The 19,482-nt window shown below is 36.5% G+C and overlaps 1 protein-coding gene across 4 annotated transcripts in view; it reads left to right on the top strand.

The window, feature by feature from the left end:
- Positions 1-889: 889 nt before the first annotated feature.
- KLHL5 (kelch like family member 5) overlaps positions 890-19,482 on the top strand; it is a 73,406-nt gene continuing 54,813 nt past the window's right edge. The window contains exons 1-5 of one of the 4 annotated variants that reach the window (XM_011232247.3): positions 1,341-1,775; positions 2,884-2,982; positions 15,537-15,719; positions 18,328-18,464; positions 19,208-19,404. In XM_011232247.3, coding sequence (XP_011230549.1) covers positions 1,396-1,775; positions 2,884-2,982; positions 15,537-15,719; positions 18,328-18,464; positions 19,208-19,404 — 996 coding nt within the window. In that variant the 5' untranslated portion in view covers positions 1,341-1,395. Of the gene's footprint in view, positions 1,776-2,883; positions 2,983-13,857; positions 14,022-15,536; positions 15,720-18,327; positions 18,465-19,207; positions 19,405-19,482 lie in introns of those variants that run through there. The other 3 variants (XM_034671936.1, XM_011232246.3, XM_034671937.1) reach the window with 3 other exon arrangements.

Genomic DNA, 19,482 nt, shown 5'->3' with positions numbered 1-19,482 from the left:
AATATTTTTATAAGCCTCCAAAGCAGCCCTTTTTTTTGGTCAGTTGATAGTAGGCATCATCTTTCAAGTAAAATTGCATTAAGTATTGAACACCCTGAAAACATGAACTCTGTGTTTGTAGATCACAGTATATTAATACCGAAGCATTAGAGTGTGTCTAATATTTAAATTATCAAGTACTTTTGGTTTCAGTAACTCAGTTTAATTCCTTTTGAAAGTAGGAACCAAGATGTTATGTAACTGTGTCCCCCACAATGCCTAGCAGGGTGTCTTGCTCACAATAACTACTCAGTATTTTAAATTTTGATTGATTTTTTAATTTGCTGTATCTATTTGCCTTAACTGTAACCATGTTCAGACCATTGTTTTGTTTTGCTAACAACAGAGGGCACCATTAGGGTACTTGTATACCCAAGAAACAATCCTGTCCCAGTCCCGGTAGCTTTCTTGAGCCACGCTTTCCTCTTTCTAAACAGTGTCATACAAATTAAGAAATTATACTAAATCAGAGCAGCCCAATCCTAACTATAGAGCAATATTGGCTTCCAGCTATTTCTTTGAAAAAAAGAGTAAGTACTGTCATATTTTGATCCTTTGTAGTTTTCAGACTTTTTCTTTCTCTCTCTTCCTGTTCTTTGCCCAAATGAAATCTTACCCCAGACCTTACTGTGTTAATTAAATACACTCCTTTCCTGAAGGAAGAAGATAGAAGCGGAAAGCAACAAACTGGAGCCCCACCTTTGTCTGTTCCCCCTCCTCCTGCCATCTAAAGAGCACAGCTTGAAAGTCACTGTAACTCATCTAATTAAAACACGCTTTTTAAAAAATGATTATTTTGTGATAACTCATTTGGGAATTTAGTATAAAACTAGAAACATTTTCGTTTTACAGTGATTTTTATTTACAAAGGAAAATGTTCTGGAATAAATTCCTTGTTTCAGCAACGAAAGAGTTAATATACTCAGCAGCAGAGACTGAGATATTGCAACGGGATAGTGCTTTCTGTTTCTGTCATTTGTGGTTTAAGAAAAGAGGGTGGTGTTCTGCATTTGAAAGGACTTTAATGAATGCTGTCAGTGTGTGTGAGAGCTAATGGTCAGTGTGGGAAAAGGGGGGAAAGTGGTCTAGCTGCTTCAGGATAGGTGGATGACAGTTTGCTCTGATTGAACGGAATGTTCCACCGTGTTTCATCGCTATTCATTCTCCTTTGTTCTTTATAATCTGCTATATTGGTATAAAAGTTAATGTAGATACATATGTGAACGTGATTTATTTCCTTTCCATCTGTTTATTGTGTACAGCAGGGCATAGACTTCTCTTGTCTTGGTCGGATGCACAAATCTGTGTGCAGTGCTTTTTACCCGTTGCCTAGACGATCACTTGGTTTCTCTGAGGATGTCTGGTTCTCGTAAAGAGTTTGATGTGAAGCAGATTTTGAAAATCAGATGGAGGTGGTTTAGCCATCAAGCATCATCTAATTCTGCAGTTGACAGCCAGCAGGGAGAATTTTGGAATCGAGGACAGACTGGAGCAAACGGTGGGAGAAAGTTTTTAGATCCATGTAGCCTACAATTGCCTTTGGCTTCAATTGGTTACCGAAGGTCCAGCCAACTGGATTTTCAGAATTCACCTTCCTGGCCAATGGCATCCACCTCTGAAGTCCCTGCATTTGAGTTTACAGCAGAAGATTGTGGCGGTGCACATTGGCTGGATAGACCAGAAGTGGATGATGGCACTAGTGAAGAAGAAAATGAATCTGATTCCAGTTCATGCAGGTTGATTATTTTCTTACTGTTAGACATGGGGTGTGGGGGTATATTCTCTGTAGTGTTAATAATCTAGTAGTAGTATTTATCTATGCTATATATACCTCTACATACATGCACATATATAACATCTTGGTCTGCGTATATGGTACTTTTGCTAGGATTTACTAAAATGTCCTAATATTAATTTTAATTCTGTAAAATTATAAAGACAACAAGTTGCATTCATTTTGAAATATCTTGTGTTCCATATATAGATATGGCTTTGCCTTGCAAATAATATATAGTAGCAATTTTATGCATCATCGCCTTGCAGTTTGCTTCATTCATTTACCTTCTGTAGTCAGAGCAAAACTATAAAAGACATGCCATTTTACTTTGCCACAGATTATGGGATCATCTTTTAATTTTAATGAAAATGAAAGGTTTTACAAGGAGGTGCACGTTGTAGTTGTCAGTGATTTTTTTACACCATTGTAGTTACAGTAATATTTTTTCTTATGGTTATTTCTCTTTGTCCTGTGTGTGTTGCAGCCCTCCGGACTAATCCAGGAAATACAGTGCATGTCTCTTTCTGAGATGACAGCTACTAATTCCTGTTACCTTCACTTCCCTGAAAATTGTGCTATTTAGGAAAGTGAAGGACATTCCTTCAGGAGAGTATCAGGGAACACAGAGGGGCTAGATGTGGTCAGCTGCTGACAGCAGGGAGAGAAGGGAGAGTGAGTTTGAGGAGACAACATAAAGAAAAAATTGGTTGATTTTTCCATGACTTTTTCCATCTTCCCCCTGGGAACCTGGCTTTATCTTTGAAATGAATTTTCTTGTCAATCAGTTTAAACTACTCTAGCATATTACGTAACAAGTCACACCATGAAAATCACCTTTCTGGTTCATCTTCATGCAAAAATATTTCTCAGTATTTAAAGGCTATTTGTTTAATTTGATTACTGGATTCTTTTTAAAAAACATTTCTCTGCAGGTTTTGATAACACTTGTAATTTGTATGTTGGTTCTTAATTATAGGTATCATAAGAGATGGAGACAAAATGAGTTCATAGATTCAAGTTTCTCTTACTTGGGGATATTTATTGCCTTCTCCTTTTCTAACCTTCAGAACATGGAATTCTGAACTGTGGTGTTGGAATAATAATAAATATAGACCAGTCATCTATAATCATTTGTATAACGGAGAGAGGGGCATGTCTTTACATAGGTAACTAGTGTATTTAATTTAAAAATTTTTTAATTAGTTTGTAACTTGGCATTAAGTGAATAAGAACCACAAATAATTTTAATATGGAGATCAGTTGAGTTAGTATGGTTACATTGCTTTGTATTTTCTTTGGAGACTTGTTGCCATAAAGGGAATAATAATGTATACAGTAAAAGGTTCAGGGCTTACCATTTTTATGGAAAACCAAAAAGTAATCATCTTCCCATTTGCAAATCAATGCAATGTATCAAGACTATTTGTAACAAAATCAGAAAAAGAAAACATTCATTCATGTATCACCATAAGTTATAAAAATCTTAACAGGTATTTACTACCTGGAGAGATTATACATATGTATGAAATTTATATACAATGTATAAAGTTGGAAAGGTTATACACACATTGTTTGCTATAATTTATTTCCTTACAACAAAGGTAATATGCAGAGGTAATGATTATTGATATCAAGTTCATGTATTCTTTAGTATCCGTATCAAAATATCATCTTAGTGGGATATTCATTATGAAAGAAAAAAGACTGCCTTTTTTTTTTTTAGAGAGATTGCCATATGTGTACTTGAAAAACATAAAATTGACATTTTGACTTATAGGAGATATAAAAGTGAGACAATGATATTTTTTAAAAAATCTAAATGTAGTTGTTTTAAAAATGCTAATCAAGAAGCTTGAGAAAGTAAATAATAAGATGGGAGTAAATAGTTTACATCTGCAGTGACCAAACTATTCCTAAAATATTATTTCAAAAATAAAATGTCCTTTTAAAAGGTCTCTGATTTTTAGATATAAGAGGAAAAATGTGTCGAGGCAACTTAATATTCACAGAGGTTTGAAATTTCTATCCTAACATCTTATTGCAAAAAACAACCATTCTAGCCTTAGAAATGTGATTTGTGTGTACACTACTACTCCTGTTTTTTTTTCTAGGTTAAATATATCTGATTCTCATATCTTCCTTCCGTCCTTCAGCTCTGAGTCTTTGATCTTTGTCATAAGGATACATTTATTTGCCCCTAGCTTTTTGATGAAGTGAGCAGTCTCTTTAGGTGCTGGCCCTTCTACTGTAAACAAATCAAAAGCTGTCACTGTTAATGTCAAAAGAAGCTACACTGACATTCATCAAATTTTTGTATATAACTTGGGAACAAGTCTTTTTCTTACATAATATTTACAAAAGAGAAAACATAGTAAACATTTGAGTATGTTATAGATGGATGTCTTAAAATATTAAAGATATAACAGGGAAATACACACGATAAACAGAGAATTTCTTATTTAAGCATTCATCATAATTACATAGGTAGATCTCAGAACTTACACTGAAATTTTGAATTATTAGAAAAAGGGGAAACAGCTGAGTGGCTTTCCCTACACAAAATCCTAGCACCCACAGTGGGTCTGCACGATTTCAAACAGAAGTTAAAGGCATCACATATTGCTTGTATGTTTGATTAGTTGCATTCTAACTAGGAGACAAGCCAGCCTCAGCCCTTAGACTTCTGCTAATTTCTCCTGCCACACATCTAAGTGACTTAAATTTTCATCTTTTGGGGGCACTTGGGTGGCTCAGTCTGTTGAACTTCCAACTCTTGATTTTTGGCTCAGGTCGTGATCTCAGGGTTGAGATCGAGCCCCACATTGGGTTCTACGCTGAGCATGAAGCCTGCTTGGGATTCTTTCTCTCCTTTTCTTTCTGCCCCTCCCTGCTCATGCTCTCTCTAAATAAAATCTTTAAAAGTTTTCATATTTTAACTTTGATCCTATGTCTCTAGCCTAGCCAACATTTTCTTCATGGGATTCATCTAAGCCATTACCTTGATATTGAAATACAGCCCTTATTTTTTTACACCGTGAGGATTTTAGACCCTAAGTGAGAGCTGCCAGTGTGCAGTAGGTTCCTAAGACCTAAATTCAGGATGAATTTTTACAAAGGCCGGCAGAATTTCCATTGTGACCCGCCATGTGACCATAAATACTACACAGTTTACACATCACTTGACTTGCCAGCTTTGAAATTATGTAATTTTTTACATATTGAGGGAAATTTCATTATTTCAAGCTTTGTTCATGAAGTTAGAGTTTAGTATTTTATATGTCAGATTCGTATGTCACATTTTTAGTCAATATGTGTAAAATACCACTGTACTTTACAAATATTCAAAAATAATAACAAATATTCAAAAATGATAAGCTGGGTGCTTAGTATTCTTGGAGCACTGTTTTAAGCATTTTAGTATGAATTCCATTTAGTCTTCACAACAATTTTCTGAGATAGCCACTGTTCTCATTCTACGTTTGTGGATGAGCCAATGAGGAACAGGAAAGCTAAGTAACTTGCTCAAGGTTAGTAAGTGAAATAAAACTGCATTTTAAAAAATAAACTTTATATTTTTACAATGTTTTAGATTTATAGGAAAACTGAAGACTAGTATAGTAATTCCTTTAAACCCCACACCCAGTTTCTCTTTTTTTTAATGTTAGTATGGCACATGTGTTAACTATTAATAAACCAATATTGGTACATTAGTATTAACTAAAATCCATACTTTATTCAGATTTTCTGAATTTCTACCTAATGTCCTTTTTCTGTTGTAGGATCCCATCCAGAATACCACGTTACATTTAATTATGTCTCCTTAGGCTCCTCTGGGCTGTGACAGTTTCTCAGACTTTCCTTGTTTCTGATGACCTTGGCAATTCGGGGAGTAGGGTCAAATGTTTTGCAGAATGTCTTACTCAACTGAGATTTATCTGATGTTTTTCTTGTGATTAGACTGGGGTTATGAATTTTGGTGAGGAAGACCACGAAGGTAAAGTGCATTTTCATCACATCATATCAAGGATCCGTACTATCAACCTGAATTATCGCTGTTGATATTGACCTTGATCACTTGGAGGTAGCCGGATTTTGAGCCCAGACAATTAATATGTGGATTTCATGCTCGCACACCTGTCTGTGTGTGACTGTTTCAGCTGTCTGTGACTCTTTCATCGCCAAGTTCAACTTGGATTAACATAATAGCTAATGATCCATTCTAACCACTTTCACCTTCTCTCGTCAGCTAATTTTCTTAGCCTGATTCTTGAAAATGCCAAGCCTGGCTGGCTTACAGGTGTAGTCTTCTAACAGGGCCACAATTCTTTACCCACAGTCATCTTTCTGACCTGTGTGAATTGGTTGCATGTTCCTGTGTGTTTCAGCTGCGGTTATATGCGCTATTCTTTGACTCCCCTTGAAGGCACTGAGGTCCTCCTCCTCTCCTAACAGGGAATCATCTTCACCTTTTCTCAAGTGCTGCCTCCTTTTTCTTGACCCTCTTTATGTTGTCTCTACACCTCCTTGTTGGAACCAGTGTAGTAATTCTGGTACAGTTTGAAATTAAGTCCTCCACATTTCCACAAATTCTGTTTCCAGAGATGGCAAAGAAGTTTGACTGTAACGTACTTGTATCTGGGAAGGATGTATTGCATTTCTTCCCTTACACATACATGCCCAAGTCGTGGCATGAATTCCTTTGACATAAACTATGGAACCTCTTCCCACGAGACACTCTGTGCATGCACGTGCAGGTGTGTGCACGCGTGAGTGTTGTGTATTTCATATACAGTTCAAGGAGTTCTTGAACCTTCCAAAGCATCTCTGTCTGCTGCATCATTCTGCCTTCTTAGTTTTAAGCAAGTAAAATTGACGGGCTGATTTAAACAGAATAGGAATTTATTGGAATCCTGTTAGTTCTCAGAACTGCTGGGAAAGCTGAAGAATCAGCCTAGAACAAAGGATAGGCACTTCACTTGCACAACTGGCCTCTAGAACTCCAGATTTTTTTTTTTAAAGAGTTTATTTATTTATTCGACAGAGATAGAGACAGCCAGCGAGAGAGGGAACACAAGCAGGGGGAGTGGGAGAGGAAGAAGCAGGCTCATAGCAGGGGAGCCTGATGTGGGGCTCAATCCCACAACGCCGGGATCACACCCTGAGCCGAAGGCAGACGCTTAACCGCTGTGCCACCCAGGCGCCCCTTGTTTTTTAATATTAGATATATTAGGCATGAGAACAATCACACACACACACCCCATATATACACCCATGTGCACACAGCCATACAATTTGGTCATATAACTTTAGGGAGTAGGGAATAGGCTAAGATGATATAATAAGAGATTCAGAAATACAGTGGCTCAAATAAAATAGAAGTTTATTTCTCTGTCTCCTAACAGATGGGCAGGTAGCTCTGCTTCACAAGTTCACTGAGTGACCCAGATTTCTTCCATACTGTTTCTTCAGCCTGTAGGGTATTATCCTTTTTTTTTTTATGTTCAAAGCTAGCTTACTCAACTCCCCCTCTGCATTCTAGCCCGTGGGAGGGACCAGCAAAAGAAAAGGGAGGACATTAAGCCAATAACACAGATTGCATGTATCAGTTCTGCTCACATTCTGAGTGGAAAACCTAGTCGTATGGCCACAACTAGTTGCAAAGGAGGCTCGGAACTATAATCTTTATTTGGGCAGCCATGTGTCCAGCGAAACTCATTACCGTGGTAGAAGGAAAGAATGATTTAGGAGTTATTATCAACAGGTGCAAGAGGTGAAGACAGCTGGACAGAATTCTTCAGATCAAATTTTTTAATTGGTTTTTTTTCCACATTATGTAATATTTTTACCATAGAAACATTGGAAAATAGAGATAAGTAAAAATAGAAAAATAAAAATCACTAATTACCCTGCCACCCCAAAATAACAACCATTAACAATTTGGGGAAGTGTCCTTCCAGCATATTTTCTATACATGTATAATAAAAATATGTATTTTTAGAGTGAAAATCTGAACCTTCCCGTAGATACTATTTTGTAAACCACTTTTTTGCCCTAATATAAATATTAAAATTAGGACTCATTTTGTCACAAAAGACAGAAGCCCAACTCAAACTGACTTAAGCAAAAACTAGAAATTTTTGGTTTGTATAAGTAAATAAAACATCCAAGGATAGAACTTAGTTTTATTCAAGGCTGAATCCAGATACTCAAATAACACCAGAAATCGATTATTCTCCCTGTCTAGATTCTCTTTTCCTTTGTGATGGCATTTTCTCAGGCAGATTCTCAGTGTAGTAGCAAAAGCCACTAGCAGCTATAGATTTACTTTCTATCAGCTTAGCAACCTCAATGGAAAGAGAGTGACTCTTCCAAGAGTGCCAACCAACATCTTGAAATTGACTCTCATTGGCCTTGTTTGAATCATGGGTTCTCTCAAACCAATCGTAATTATCAGGAGATACGATAACTTTTACTAGCCAGGTCCCAGGCCCTTACTCATTTTTGCCTGGGGGAGGATTCATCTCTGCCCACACCATGTGGACTGAGGTGGGGAATGTGTGGTTTCCCAAAAGTAGAAATGGGTCTGTTACCACAAGAAAGAATGCTGGATAGGCAAAAACAATGTCCATTAAGATAGGTTTCCATGTCATTAGCTGTTCTTTTTAAATGGCTGCATCGTCCTCCCGTGGGCAGATACACCTTTTGTTTAACCAATGTTCTGTTTCTTTTTGGAATTTATATGGTTTCCAGTATTTTCCTGTTGGAAACAACCTGCGATAAACCCTCCATGTAGTGAGATCTATATGCAAACAAATGATTGTCTCCTTTGAATAAAGTTCCAAGGATGTGCACATTTTGTGGTGTTTGATTTGTATTCCCAACTTCATTTCAGAGACATTACTATTATATTAATTCTCAGCAGCATTGTATGAAAGTGTCTGCTGGTCGTCTGCTTCGTACTGGTGCTTATTTGAGAAAATTTGATTCTTATAAACGTTTAATTCTCTTTACTATAGGTATTCTGACCGTGGTACCAGGGAACACGCCTTTAAATTCCAAAATCAAAAATGCTTGTCTTGAGAAGGGAAGAGGTGAAGGTATTCTTTTTCCTTCCCTGTGGTCATTTCTCCTTATATACCTGCCTTGTCCTCCCCTTAAAGGAGACACCCCGAATCCTCTTCTTCCTCATCCACTTAATTCCAAGATGTATTTCAGATCTCATCTGCTACTTGTTGCCTTTCCAAACACCGGTTCATATCGATCTTCCCCTTCTCTGTATTCCAATAGCAATTACGCTCCAGCTGGGGATGTACAAAATGATCACCTGGAGAGATGGTAAAAATAGAGCTTCTATTTACATTCTGTCATATGCTTTTTTATTGAAATGTAGTTGGCATGCAATATTAGTCTCAGGTATACAAGAGTGATCATTTATATACATTATGAAGTGATCACCACGATAAATCTAGCTACCATCTGTTACCATCCAAAGTTGTTACAATATTATTGACTATATTCCTTTATCTTATCCTTTAAAGCCCTATTTTTTTCTATGTTTTAGAATATAAATGATAATTGTACAATGGTGTCTGTATATCTTTTATAAATTAGTAAATATCCATGTATTGGGGCACATGCTTAAAAGGGTACTGGAAAGGATATGCATAAGAAAGATTTAGAGACTGCTAGCCTATACTAAACAATTTACATTCTTATTTTACATTTGTGGTTTTGAATATTTGCAGAGGATGCCAAAAGATTCATGATACAGTAATTTGCACTTTTGCAAAAGCATGAATTCTGAATGCCAGAAGTTATGAGGCAGATAGCTGGGAGTAAATCACTCACCGAGGGAGCCAGCCAAACAGACCAGTTAGAGTTTCAGTGCAGCTTTGTTTTCTCCTCAAATCCACATACAGTGTAATTCTTATAAAGTGATTTTTAAAACTTATTTTGAAAAATCACTCCATGAAGAAAGCCTAATGCAAATTCTGATGACAAAAGTGAAAAAGTCTAAGTAGTTTTTACTAAAAGGTGCTATTGGTCCTGGAATATATTTTGTATGTGCATATGCAAGTGTGCACACGTATGAAATCTGAGGAATTGCAAGGGCTAGGCAGTGTTGCTATTTACTTTTTCTTTTTCCAGTTCATGAAACTTGACTCTTCAGATTCCTTCACTAAAGAATCCTCTCTCTCTTTGCATCCCCCCAGTTTCTAACAACTGGTGCAATACTGCATACTTTTCTATGTTTAGGCATTTTTCTGACTTACAAGTTCATTGCCTACCGCCAGGCGACAATAGGCTAAAGATTAAATGTTTCTCCGTAGCCTGGAAATATTCAGCAATGCATAGTTCTCTACAGTGAACATCTATTTTGAAAGGTTTTAATGATTTACCATCCTAATAGCATCATATAAATAAAATGAAGCAGAGATGTTAGATGTATTTCCTCTGTTATCATGTAAAAGATAGAGTAGAATCTCAGAGAAATATATATTAAATGCTCCATAAATGGCCTATTCCCAAATGTTTATATCGTGGGTTTTGATGTCTACCGGGCTTACTAAAGACCATTTTAATTAGGAAGTATGAGATTTAGTTATAAAACTGATAAAGCTAGGGATCATTTTTTTAAATGATAACCAACCAACCAGCCAAACAACATTGTAAAGACAAGAGACAGGCCCTTCCATTTGCCATTTAAAACATAGGTTCTATGAACAGTAGCTTTACCTTGATTGTGTACTTATTCTGTGCTAGGGCTATGCACAGAATCGGTTCATTTAATGATCCCCTCCATGAGGGGATCTTTAAAGAAAGTACTATGTATTACTTATTCCTGTTTTGCTATTGAAAAAGTTAATAAAACTTTCTGCATTGACAGAAATGTCCTATATCTGCAGCATTCATTTTGGCAGCCATTATCCCCCTAAAGTTATTGACTATTTGAAATATGACTAGTCTAACTAAAGAACTGAATTTTTTTTTTTAAGATTTTATTTATTTATTTATTTATTTGACAGAGATAGAGACAGCCAGCTAGAGAGGGAATGCAAGCAGGGGGAGTGGGAGAGGAAGAAGCAGGCTCATAGCAAAGGAGCCTGATGTGGGGCTCGATCCCACAACTCCAGGATCACGCCCTGAGCCGAAGGCAGATGCTTAACCGCTGTGCCACCCAGGCGCCCCTAAAGAACTGAATTTTTAATTTAATTGTAATTAAATTAAAATAGCACCATGTGGCTAGTGGCTATGGTATTGGACAGCACAGCTCTAGAATTTTCTGAAAATGTTCTTGATCACTACACCATACCTCTCCAATTCAGCTCTCCAAACCAAAGTACATAATCAGAAAAGAAATAATAAAGAAATATTAGCATTGTAAATTACACGGAACCATAGTATTAAAAGCAGATTAGCCAGGGATAGAGAGGTGATCTCCGTTCCATGGAAACCTAGAAGATTCTTGCTCTCTCATACCCAGCGAAGGGGCAGCCACACAGCAGTAGACATTTGTCTAAAATTCTTTATTATCTTTTCTTTCTGTGAAATTACCCTCATTCGTACTGTACCATCATTTTCCTTTCATACCCTTAGTCCTTGAGCTCACTGACACCCTAAGGGTAAAGGTAGGCAAGAATTCCCATTTCTCTGGGAGTGGTTTGGCCAACACTCTGAAATCTTCCTGATCTGTCCTTGTAACTGGCTGCCTGTGTGACTTTGGTTGATTACCTTATCCATTTGGGGCCTCAGATTTTCTCATCACAAAATAAGGGAATTGAATTAAATGCATAGGTTCCTCCTAGATGTAAAAATTCTATATATAATTTTTCTAATGGCCAAGATCCTATAACTGTATGGAGATGCAGTCATTTATTTTAGTAAATTCTTGTATTATTAAAATTTATATGTAAACCCACAAATTTCTTAAAAACAAAACAAGAAACTCTAGAAAACTGTGCAGCTCTTTAAGTCTTTTGAATACTCTGTTTCTTCCTCTTTCATGCTTCTTTTGTGAACGGGTAGCTTCACTTTTCCATAGGAAACAAATCAGAAGTGTGCATTCCTTATGATCCTTCATTTGTAGCAATGGATGGAAGTGATTTCTACACCTAGAAATCTCAGTAAATTAATTGTTGCTTTGAAATAATATGTTTATTTAACATGTGATGGCAGTGGAGGCCTTGAAAGCAAATAACAAAGTTCAAAATGTTATTTTAGAAACCTAAGTTATTGTTTGTTAATATGTATACGTATAAATGATTTTAATGTTTTACCTTTATGCTCATTTTATTTTTTTATTTTTTATTTTAAAGATTTTATTTATTTATTTGACAGAGAGAGAGGCAACAAGAGAGGGAACACAAGCAGGGGAAGTGGGAGAGGGAGAAGCAGGCTTCCCGCTGAGCAGGGAGCCCAACGCAGGGCTTGATCCCGGAACGCTGGGATCATGACCTGAGCCGGAGGCACATGCTTAACAACTGAGCCACCCAGGCACCCCTTTATGCTCATTTTAAAAATAACAATTATTCCATTAAGTTCAGCTAGTTCATTTAAAATATTTTAATCAAAGAAATTCAGTTGACACCTGTTTGAAGTAAAGTATCTGTTGTGTAAAGCAATGTTTTGAACCTGTAAGTTCATCACATGCCGATTTTTGTAACGTATCTGATGCTCCCTGAAGTGCACACCCCCGTGCTTCAGCCTGGGACATGTATTCAGATCACCTGTAGGGCTTTCAGAGAATGTGAGGTTCAGGTCCCACCTCAGACCTAGTGAATCAGTCTGAGGGGACGAGGCTCTGAACGCAGAAGCTGAAAGACTCCCCAGGTTATTCTTATTCATTCCAGAGGTTAAGGAACCAAACACCCTGAAAGTTCTTGACAAGAAAAGAGATGGCTTTTTTATTAATTGGGCTTATATACCAACATCAAAACTAGCTTATAATCATATTATAAATTTCTGTTCTTTCAAAAGTTAACATCGATTAGCATTTATGTTTGGGTGATGGCAGTTCATCACTCAAAAACATTCAATGAACTCTTTGTCTTGCCATTACTAAGAATTTAATGTAAGAAATGTGATACAGGGGCACCTGGATGGCTCAGTCGGTTAAGCGTCTGACTTTGGCTTAGGTCATGATCCCAGGGTCCTGGGATCGAGCCCCGCATCAGGTGAGCAGGGAGCCTGCTTCTCCCTCTCCCCCCTACTAGTGTTCTCTCTCTCTCACTCTCTCTCAAATAAATAAATAAAATCTTAAAAAAAAATGTGGTACAACATCTAGGAACCCTAAGAAAGAAGTACTTGATTTCTTAATCTTGTTCTTAAAAGAACTTGTGGTTTATGAAAATTAAATGTTCTAATTTTCTTTCATCTTGGATCAGTAAAACCTTATAATCATTTGTCAGTATTTTGACAAAACTTCATTTTATTGAAAAATGTTTTAAATCTTCAAGTTATTCACCAAAGTTACCATCATACGTTATTGCTCATGTTGTTTTCATCTAGATTTTAAAATAATTTTTTTTTAAGATTTTATTTATTTGACAGAGAGAGACACAGTGAGAGAGGAAATGCAAGCAGGGGGAGTGGGAGAGGGAGAAGCAGGCTCCCCACTGAGCAGGGAGCCCGATGTAGGGCTCCATCCCAGGACCCTGGGATCATGACCTGAGCCAAAGGCAGACGCTTAACGACTGAGCCACCTAGGCGCCCCTTTAAAATAATTTTTAATTCTTATTCATTTGTATAAGCAACACTCAATGTATTTTTATGATAATTATCTTAAACATAAATTTGAGTATATTATCCTGGATTTTCCAAGTCATTACATCAATAATATTCATAGTGTATGACACATGCATTCTAGATAATATATATTTTGCTTCTATCATTATTATTATTATTATTTTTATTGACAATTATCCTCCAAGAACATTTTTTTAGGGCCCATATTTGTATGCGTTAAGAATGCATTGGGCTGGGAGAATTTAGGTAGAGATACTGCTACCTTCTAAAACTGATAAACCTCAATACAATGTGAGAATTCTTGAGTGTAGCTGATGTGAATATTCTTACCTGATTGATCTTCCATGTGTGTATTTTACCTGTTCCTTCCTCTAAGCCCTCAGTCCTCTCCATTCAGCACCTGTAAAGAGAAAGAAAGCGTGAGAAAAGAACACCTGCTCTTAGCCACGTCAGCCTGGAGGTGACGTAGTTCATTCCCATTATAAGACCACACCTGTTTTTGAGAGTGTGGGAAATGCAGCCTAGCTATATTCTCTGAAGAAAAAGAGAAAGGGTTTTAAAAGTGAACACATAGTCTCTCTGACAGGCCTGTCTCTGTCATGAACAAACTGTAGGACTCCTGGCAAGACACCTAGTGTCCTTGGCTTCAGTTCTCTTGGCTCTAAAAGATCCAGTGACTTTTTCTTTTTTGAGAAGGTTATTGGATGTTTATGTTAAGAATACTCTCTTAAGATACAGTGAGGATTGAATCAACAAAGCCTTCATCAGAATCGTAATATCTCTAAAAGTAAATCTGACAAGAAATGAGAACCAAGTTACGGCATTGTCGGTAGTTAATGGCGTAGCCAATGGGATATTGATTACATAATTCAGGTGATCTTGGGGGGTGCTGGGAGGGATGGACTTAGGACTTAGTTCCTAGTAGTAACCATTTCACTTTTTCACCATTTCCATCAGTAAATCACAAGAAAACAGAGAACTCATACTTTTCAAATTCTAATTTGGAAATTTTCCAAATAATTTCTAGATACCTAGGTTAGACCATCAAATTTCTTTTACCTGTAATATAAGTTATAGGTTATCTGGGCTCTTGAAGACTGACTAGAGAATCAAATGAATTATTTATAACATTTTTTTTTTTGATAGTGTACAGTTAATACTGAACAATGCAGGAATTAGGGATACTAGCCCCCACACAGTCAAAAATCCACATATAACTTTTGACTCCCCCAAACTTGACTAGTAATAGCCTGCTGTTTACTGGAAACCTTGCAAATAACCTGAATTGTCAATTAACACATTTTGTATGTTATATATATTATATACTATATTCTTACAATAAAGTAAGCTAGAATAAAGAAAATGTTATAAAAACTAATATGAGGAAGAAAAAATACATTTTTATTATTGCACTATGTTTATTGTAAAAATTCTGCATATAAGTGGACCCCACAATTCAAGGCCGTGTTCATCAAAGGTCAACTGTGTTTACTATTCTAAACAGTTATCCTGTAAATGAACTGTGGCCTATAACCCATCTTTAAGTAAAGGATGGCTTGGATTTATATCTCTAAAATAGTTTCATTGCCTTTCTGCTTTCAAAAAATGATCTCTTATACACTTAAATATAATGTTAGGAGACATGCTATCATTATGAATATAGCTTGGCTCTTTTACGACAGAGGAATTATGTTGACTGACAAAAAGATCTCAAAAACAGACACCACAAAGAATATGTATAGTTATTGACTACCAGATGTCACATTCACTCACAATATTTACAGGACACATGTATGATTTGAGCCATTATTGAATTTAAAAGACAAAAAATGATGAATGACTGTATGTTACTATTGACTGGTAGCATTGATGACTTCTATTACACTTCAGGTTTTTAAAGGACTTGATAGAAATGATCTTTTCAATGTGATAATCATATTTCAAAACGTATGTCCTGTTTTTTTTTTTTTTTCAGGACTTCCAACAGTAGTCAGACATTATCATCCTGCCATACTATGGAGCCATGTTCATCAGATGAATTTTTCCAAGCCCTTAATCATGCTGAACAAACATTTAAAAAGATGGAAAACTATTTGAGGCATAAACAGTTATGTGATGTAATTCTAGTTGCTGGTGATCGCAGAATTCCAGCTCATAGGTAATTGTGTTCTAAATCTCTATATGTGAGAAATATTTCCTTACTAATTTAGTTATGCATGTTGAGATAATTTGTTCCAACTAAGTATTCCATATGCTTTTGGGAAGGGGTATTTTTCATGGGATTTCTACAAAGAAAACTGTGCATGTGAAATTATTACACATTATATGAGCCCAAAAGGGTCACTTTCCCTTTGCAGAAACACAAAAACAAAACACAACTAGCCTCAAATCAGTCAGTATTGTTTGGAAGAGATTTTGGCTACTATGAACAGCTTTTCTCTTAAATTCTACCTATTAAATAAGTAACCTCAAAAGAAATTAGAGCTGTGAATATTTAGAAGCAAAGAAGTTACTGGAATGAAATGGCAAAAGCGGAAGAGTCTTAAAATTGCAACATCTATCCCAATTTCTATTTGCTGACCTCCCAGAAATATGAAAAGCAGTGATGTTAGGGAATGAAAACCTTTAACACAAGTGAAGTACTATTTTTTGAGATAAGAAAAGAGAGATGTTTAATAAAGAACAATTCATTATGTTTCCTTTGATAATTCCATGTTCAGTTGTTCCGTGTTAATCGCTGTTATGACAACAAGGGTTTTGTTTTGTTTTGTTTTTTTGATGCTTTTAAAAACTTATTAACACTCTGTCCCCAGGGTCTTCTTAAACCTTCCAAAGTGAAAGTGAAATCATTAGAAAAAAATGGGCTTGGTCTTAGTTTCCAGTGATTCAACGGGCGTACATTTATTGAGATGCTACTAGATATTGTGACAAAAAGTCCATGTTGTGAGTGTGGGTTTACTAGAGAGATACCTCAGCCTGCATGTCACAGAGACATCTGAAATTCTTTTTTTCCAAAACAGAGCTCATTACCTTCCCTTCCACATATGTGTAAACTCTTACCATCTCACTCAGTGTCAGAAGCTGCCAACTGGTCTCCCTGCTTTCACTCTTTCCCCCTACATTCTGTTTGCTGCACAGCTGCCTGAGTGGTCCTTTAAAGTAGAACTCAGATCCAGTCACTGCTGTGATCAAACTGTTCAGTGACTCCTCATGTCACTGATTATGAAGGCCCAGTGAGCCGTGTGATGGCCACTGCCTTCTGACGTTCTGTCCTTGCTCACTCCGCTTGAGCCACTCAGCCCCCGTGGTCCTCGTATGTGCCAGGCATGCTGCTCCAGCCTTTGGGTTTTTACAGTGGCTCTCTGCCCGAATGCTGTTCCCAAACACCTATATGATTACTTCCTGCACCTCCTTCAAGTCTTTGCCCAAACGCCAGTTTCCAGTCAGACCACTTACTTAAACACCCTCCGACTCCACATTTGCCCTTATCCTACATTTCCCCCTTAGCGCTTTCCATTCTTTAATGTACTCTAGAATTTACTTCTGTTTATTATTTATCTCCCTTCCCTCCAGAATATAGGACTCCCTGAGAGAAGGGATCTTCTGTCTCTTGTTTATACTGATGATAGCACAAGTACCTAGAACAGTGCCCAGTACTTACTTATAAGGTGGAAATGTCTTTAATGAGTAAATGAATAAATGGGTAATTCTCAAAAGAAGGCTGAATGACCAATAACCATTTGAAAAGATCTTCAGTCTCCCAAGCAATCAGGGGAATGAAAATTAAAACAACAATGAGATGCCATTTAACACCCTGCAGATGGCCAAAAATTTTAACATCTGACAATGTTGTGGGAAAATGTTCTCTCTCATACAGTGCTGGTGGGGGTCTAAATTGGCACAGCACTTTGGAGAGCAGTCTGGCAAGCCTAGGACTGGGCAGTGCACTCCTGGAGAGGAAGGAGAGTGGGAGTAGAGAGGAACACAGAGGGAACTTCAGTGATTATTGGTCTCTATTTCTAAATAAATAAATAAATAACAAATAAAGTGAATCTATATAAATGTGCTGACATGGAAGGATCTCCAAGACATCAAATAAAAAATGCACATTTCAAAATATGTATTCATAACCTATTTTTGTTCATATCTGGCTATCAAAACTCTGGTCAGAGATGTACCTAATATATAATAATGTACTATTATAAAAATAGTTTTGTGTTAAAACAAAAATATTATCATTTGGTAATAAAATGTGAATGATAATAATAATAATAAATCACAAAAGTTAAAAAGAACCTGCTAAAACCATTCTCAAATTTCTCCCATATATCTACTACTTCCACAATTAAACTAAAAAAAAAAAAACAAAAAACCAACAACCACCAAAAAACACTTAGGTTATTTCCAAAAGTGATAAACAGAAAGCAACCTTTACATTTTTTTCCCTTTTTTTAATATAGTCAGTTTAATGCTGTGGGCTTTGGCTTTTCTTCTGCATGTTATAAAGTGATATTTGAGTAATGAATGGGTAAATCATTTACCTCAGCAGAAAATTTTCAGTAATGGTAATTTATTATTCCAACGAAAGAACTAGAGCATAAAGCAATTTGTCAAACTTAAAATGCATTTCCCGGTACCACGCACTTTCTGTGGGTAGCAAATTAAAAAAAAAAAAGGAGAGAGAGAATAGCAGCAGCATTTATTAACAAACATCAACTTTAATGTGGTCACTGATTTGTTTTTTTCCTTCTGATAAATGTCCTCAGATTGGTGCTCTCCTCAGTCTCTGATTATTTCGCTGCTATGTTTACTAATGATGTCAGGGAAGCAAGACAAGAAGAAATAAAAATGGAAGGTGTTGAACCGAATTCACTATGGTCCTTGATTCAGTATGCATATACAGGTAATAAATCTGAAAATGTAAATCTAAAACCTCTTCAAATTATGTTGCATTATTAGATTTCAGATTTCTGCTTTAGGAAAGCCTGCCACAGCTAACAGTGAATGCTGCTATTGTAATTACCACCTCTGGTGATACCTTTATAAAAGGTTAAAATCTTTATATTAGAATCTTTAAAATGGTTGTCATAGGGGCGCCTGGGTGGCTCAGTCATTAAGTGTCTGCCTTTGGCTCAGGTCATGATCTCAGGGTGCTGGGATCGAGCCCCACATTGGGCTCCCTGCTCGGTGGAGAGCCTGCTTCTCCCTCTCCCTCTGCTGCTCCCTCTGCTTGTGCTCTCTCTCTGTCAAATAAATAAATAAATAAAATATAAAAAAATAAATAAATAAAATGGTTGTCATAATTAAGCCTATTATTGGTATTTTTAAATGTTAATTAGATATATAATGTTTTTAAGTTATTGGATTTCAAATTTGAGTGTTATATTTAATAGATATGCTACTTAATTAAAGCATCATTTAAAAATTCTGGAAAGAAGCCATTTGTTTTTTATTTTACTGGAAGTCACAAAGCTAATAAGGTTTTTTCATAGTTAGTACTTCTTTTTCTCTTTGGACTGTCTGAAACCATCTAGGTCCAGGATTCCTATACGGAGCTCTTGTTTAGTATTACCATTAACACTGATTGTTTTATAAATTAAGGTTAATATAGTTCTATGGTTAATGGAATTTCTTTTTATCCTTAAGGCCGCCTTGAATTAAAAGAAGATAATATTGAGTGCCTGCTGTCTACAGCTTGCCTCCTTCAGCTTTCGCAGGTTGTGGAAGCTTGCTGTAAGTTTTTAATGAAGCAGCTTCACCCATCCAACTGTCTTGGAATCCGTTCTTTTGCTGATGCCCAGGGTTGTACAGATTTGCATAAAGTGGCTCACAATTATACCATGGTATGTACTTTCTGAGAAGCAGAAAAGCATGCGCTCTTCACCTCATTCCTTCTTGTTGCAGGCTTATCTACGTGGTGC

The sequence above is a fragment of the Ailuropoda melanoleuca genome, chromosome 11 (assembly GCF_002007445.2).
Source record: "Ailuropoda melanoleuca isolate Jingjing chromosome 11, ASM200744v2, whole genome shotgun sequence".
Lineage (NCBI taxonomy): Eukaryota > Metazoa > Chordata > Mammalia > Carnivora > Ursidae > Ailuropoda > Ailuropoda melanoleuca.
Note: the sequence above shows the minus strand (reverse complement) of the source record. Positions and strands in the feature narration are given on the sequence as shown.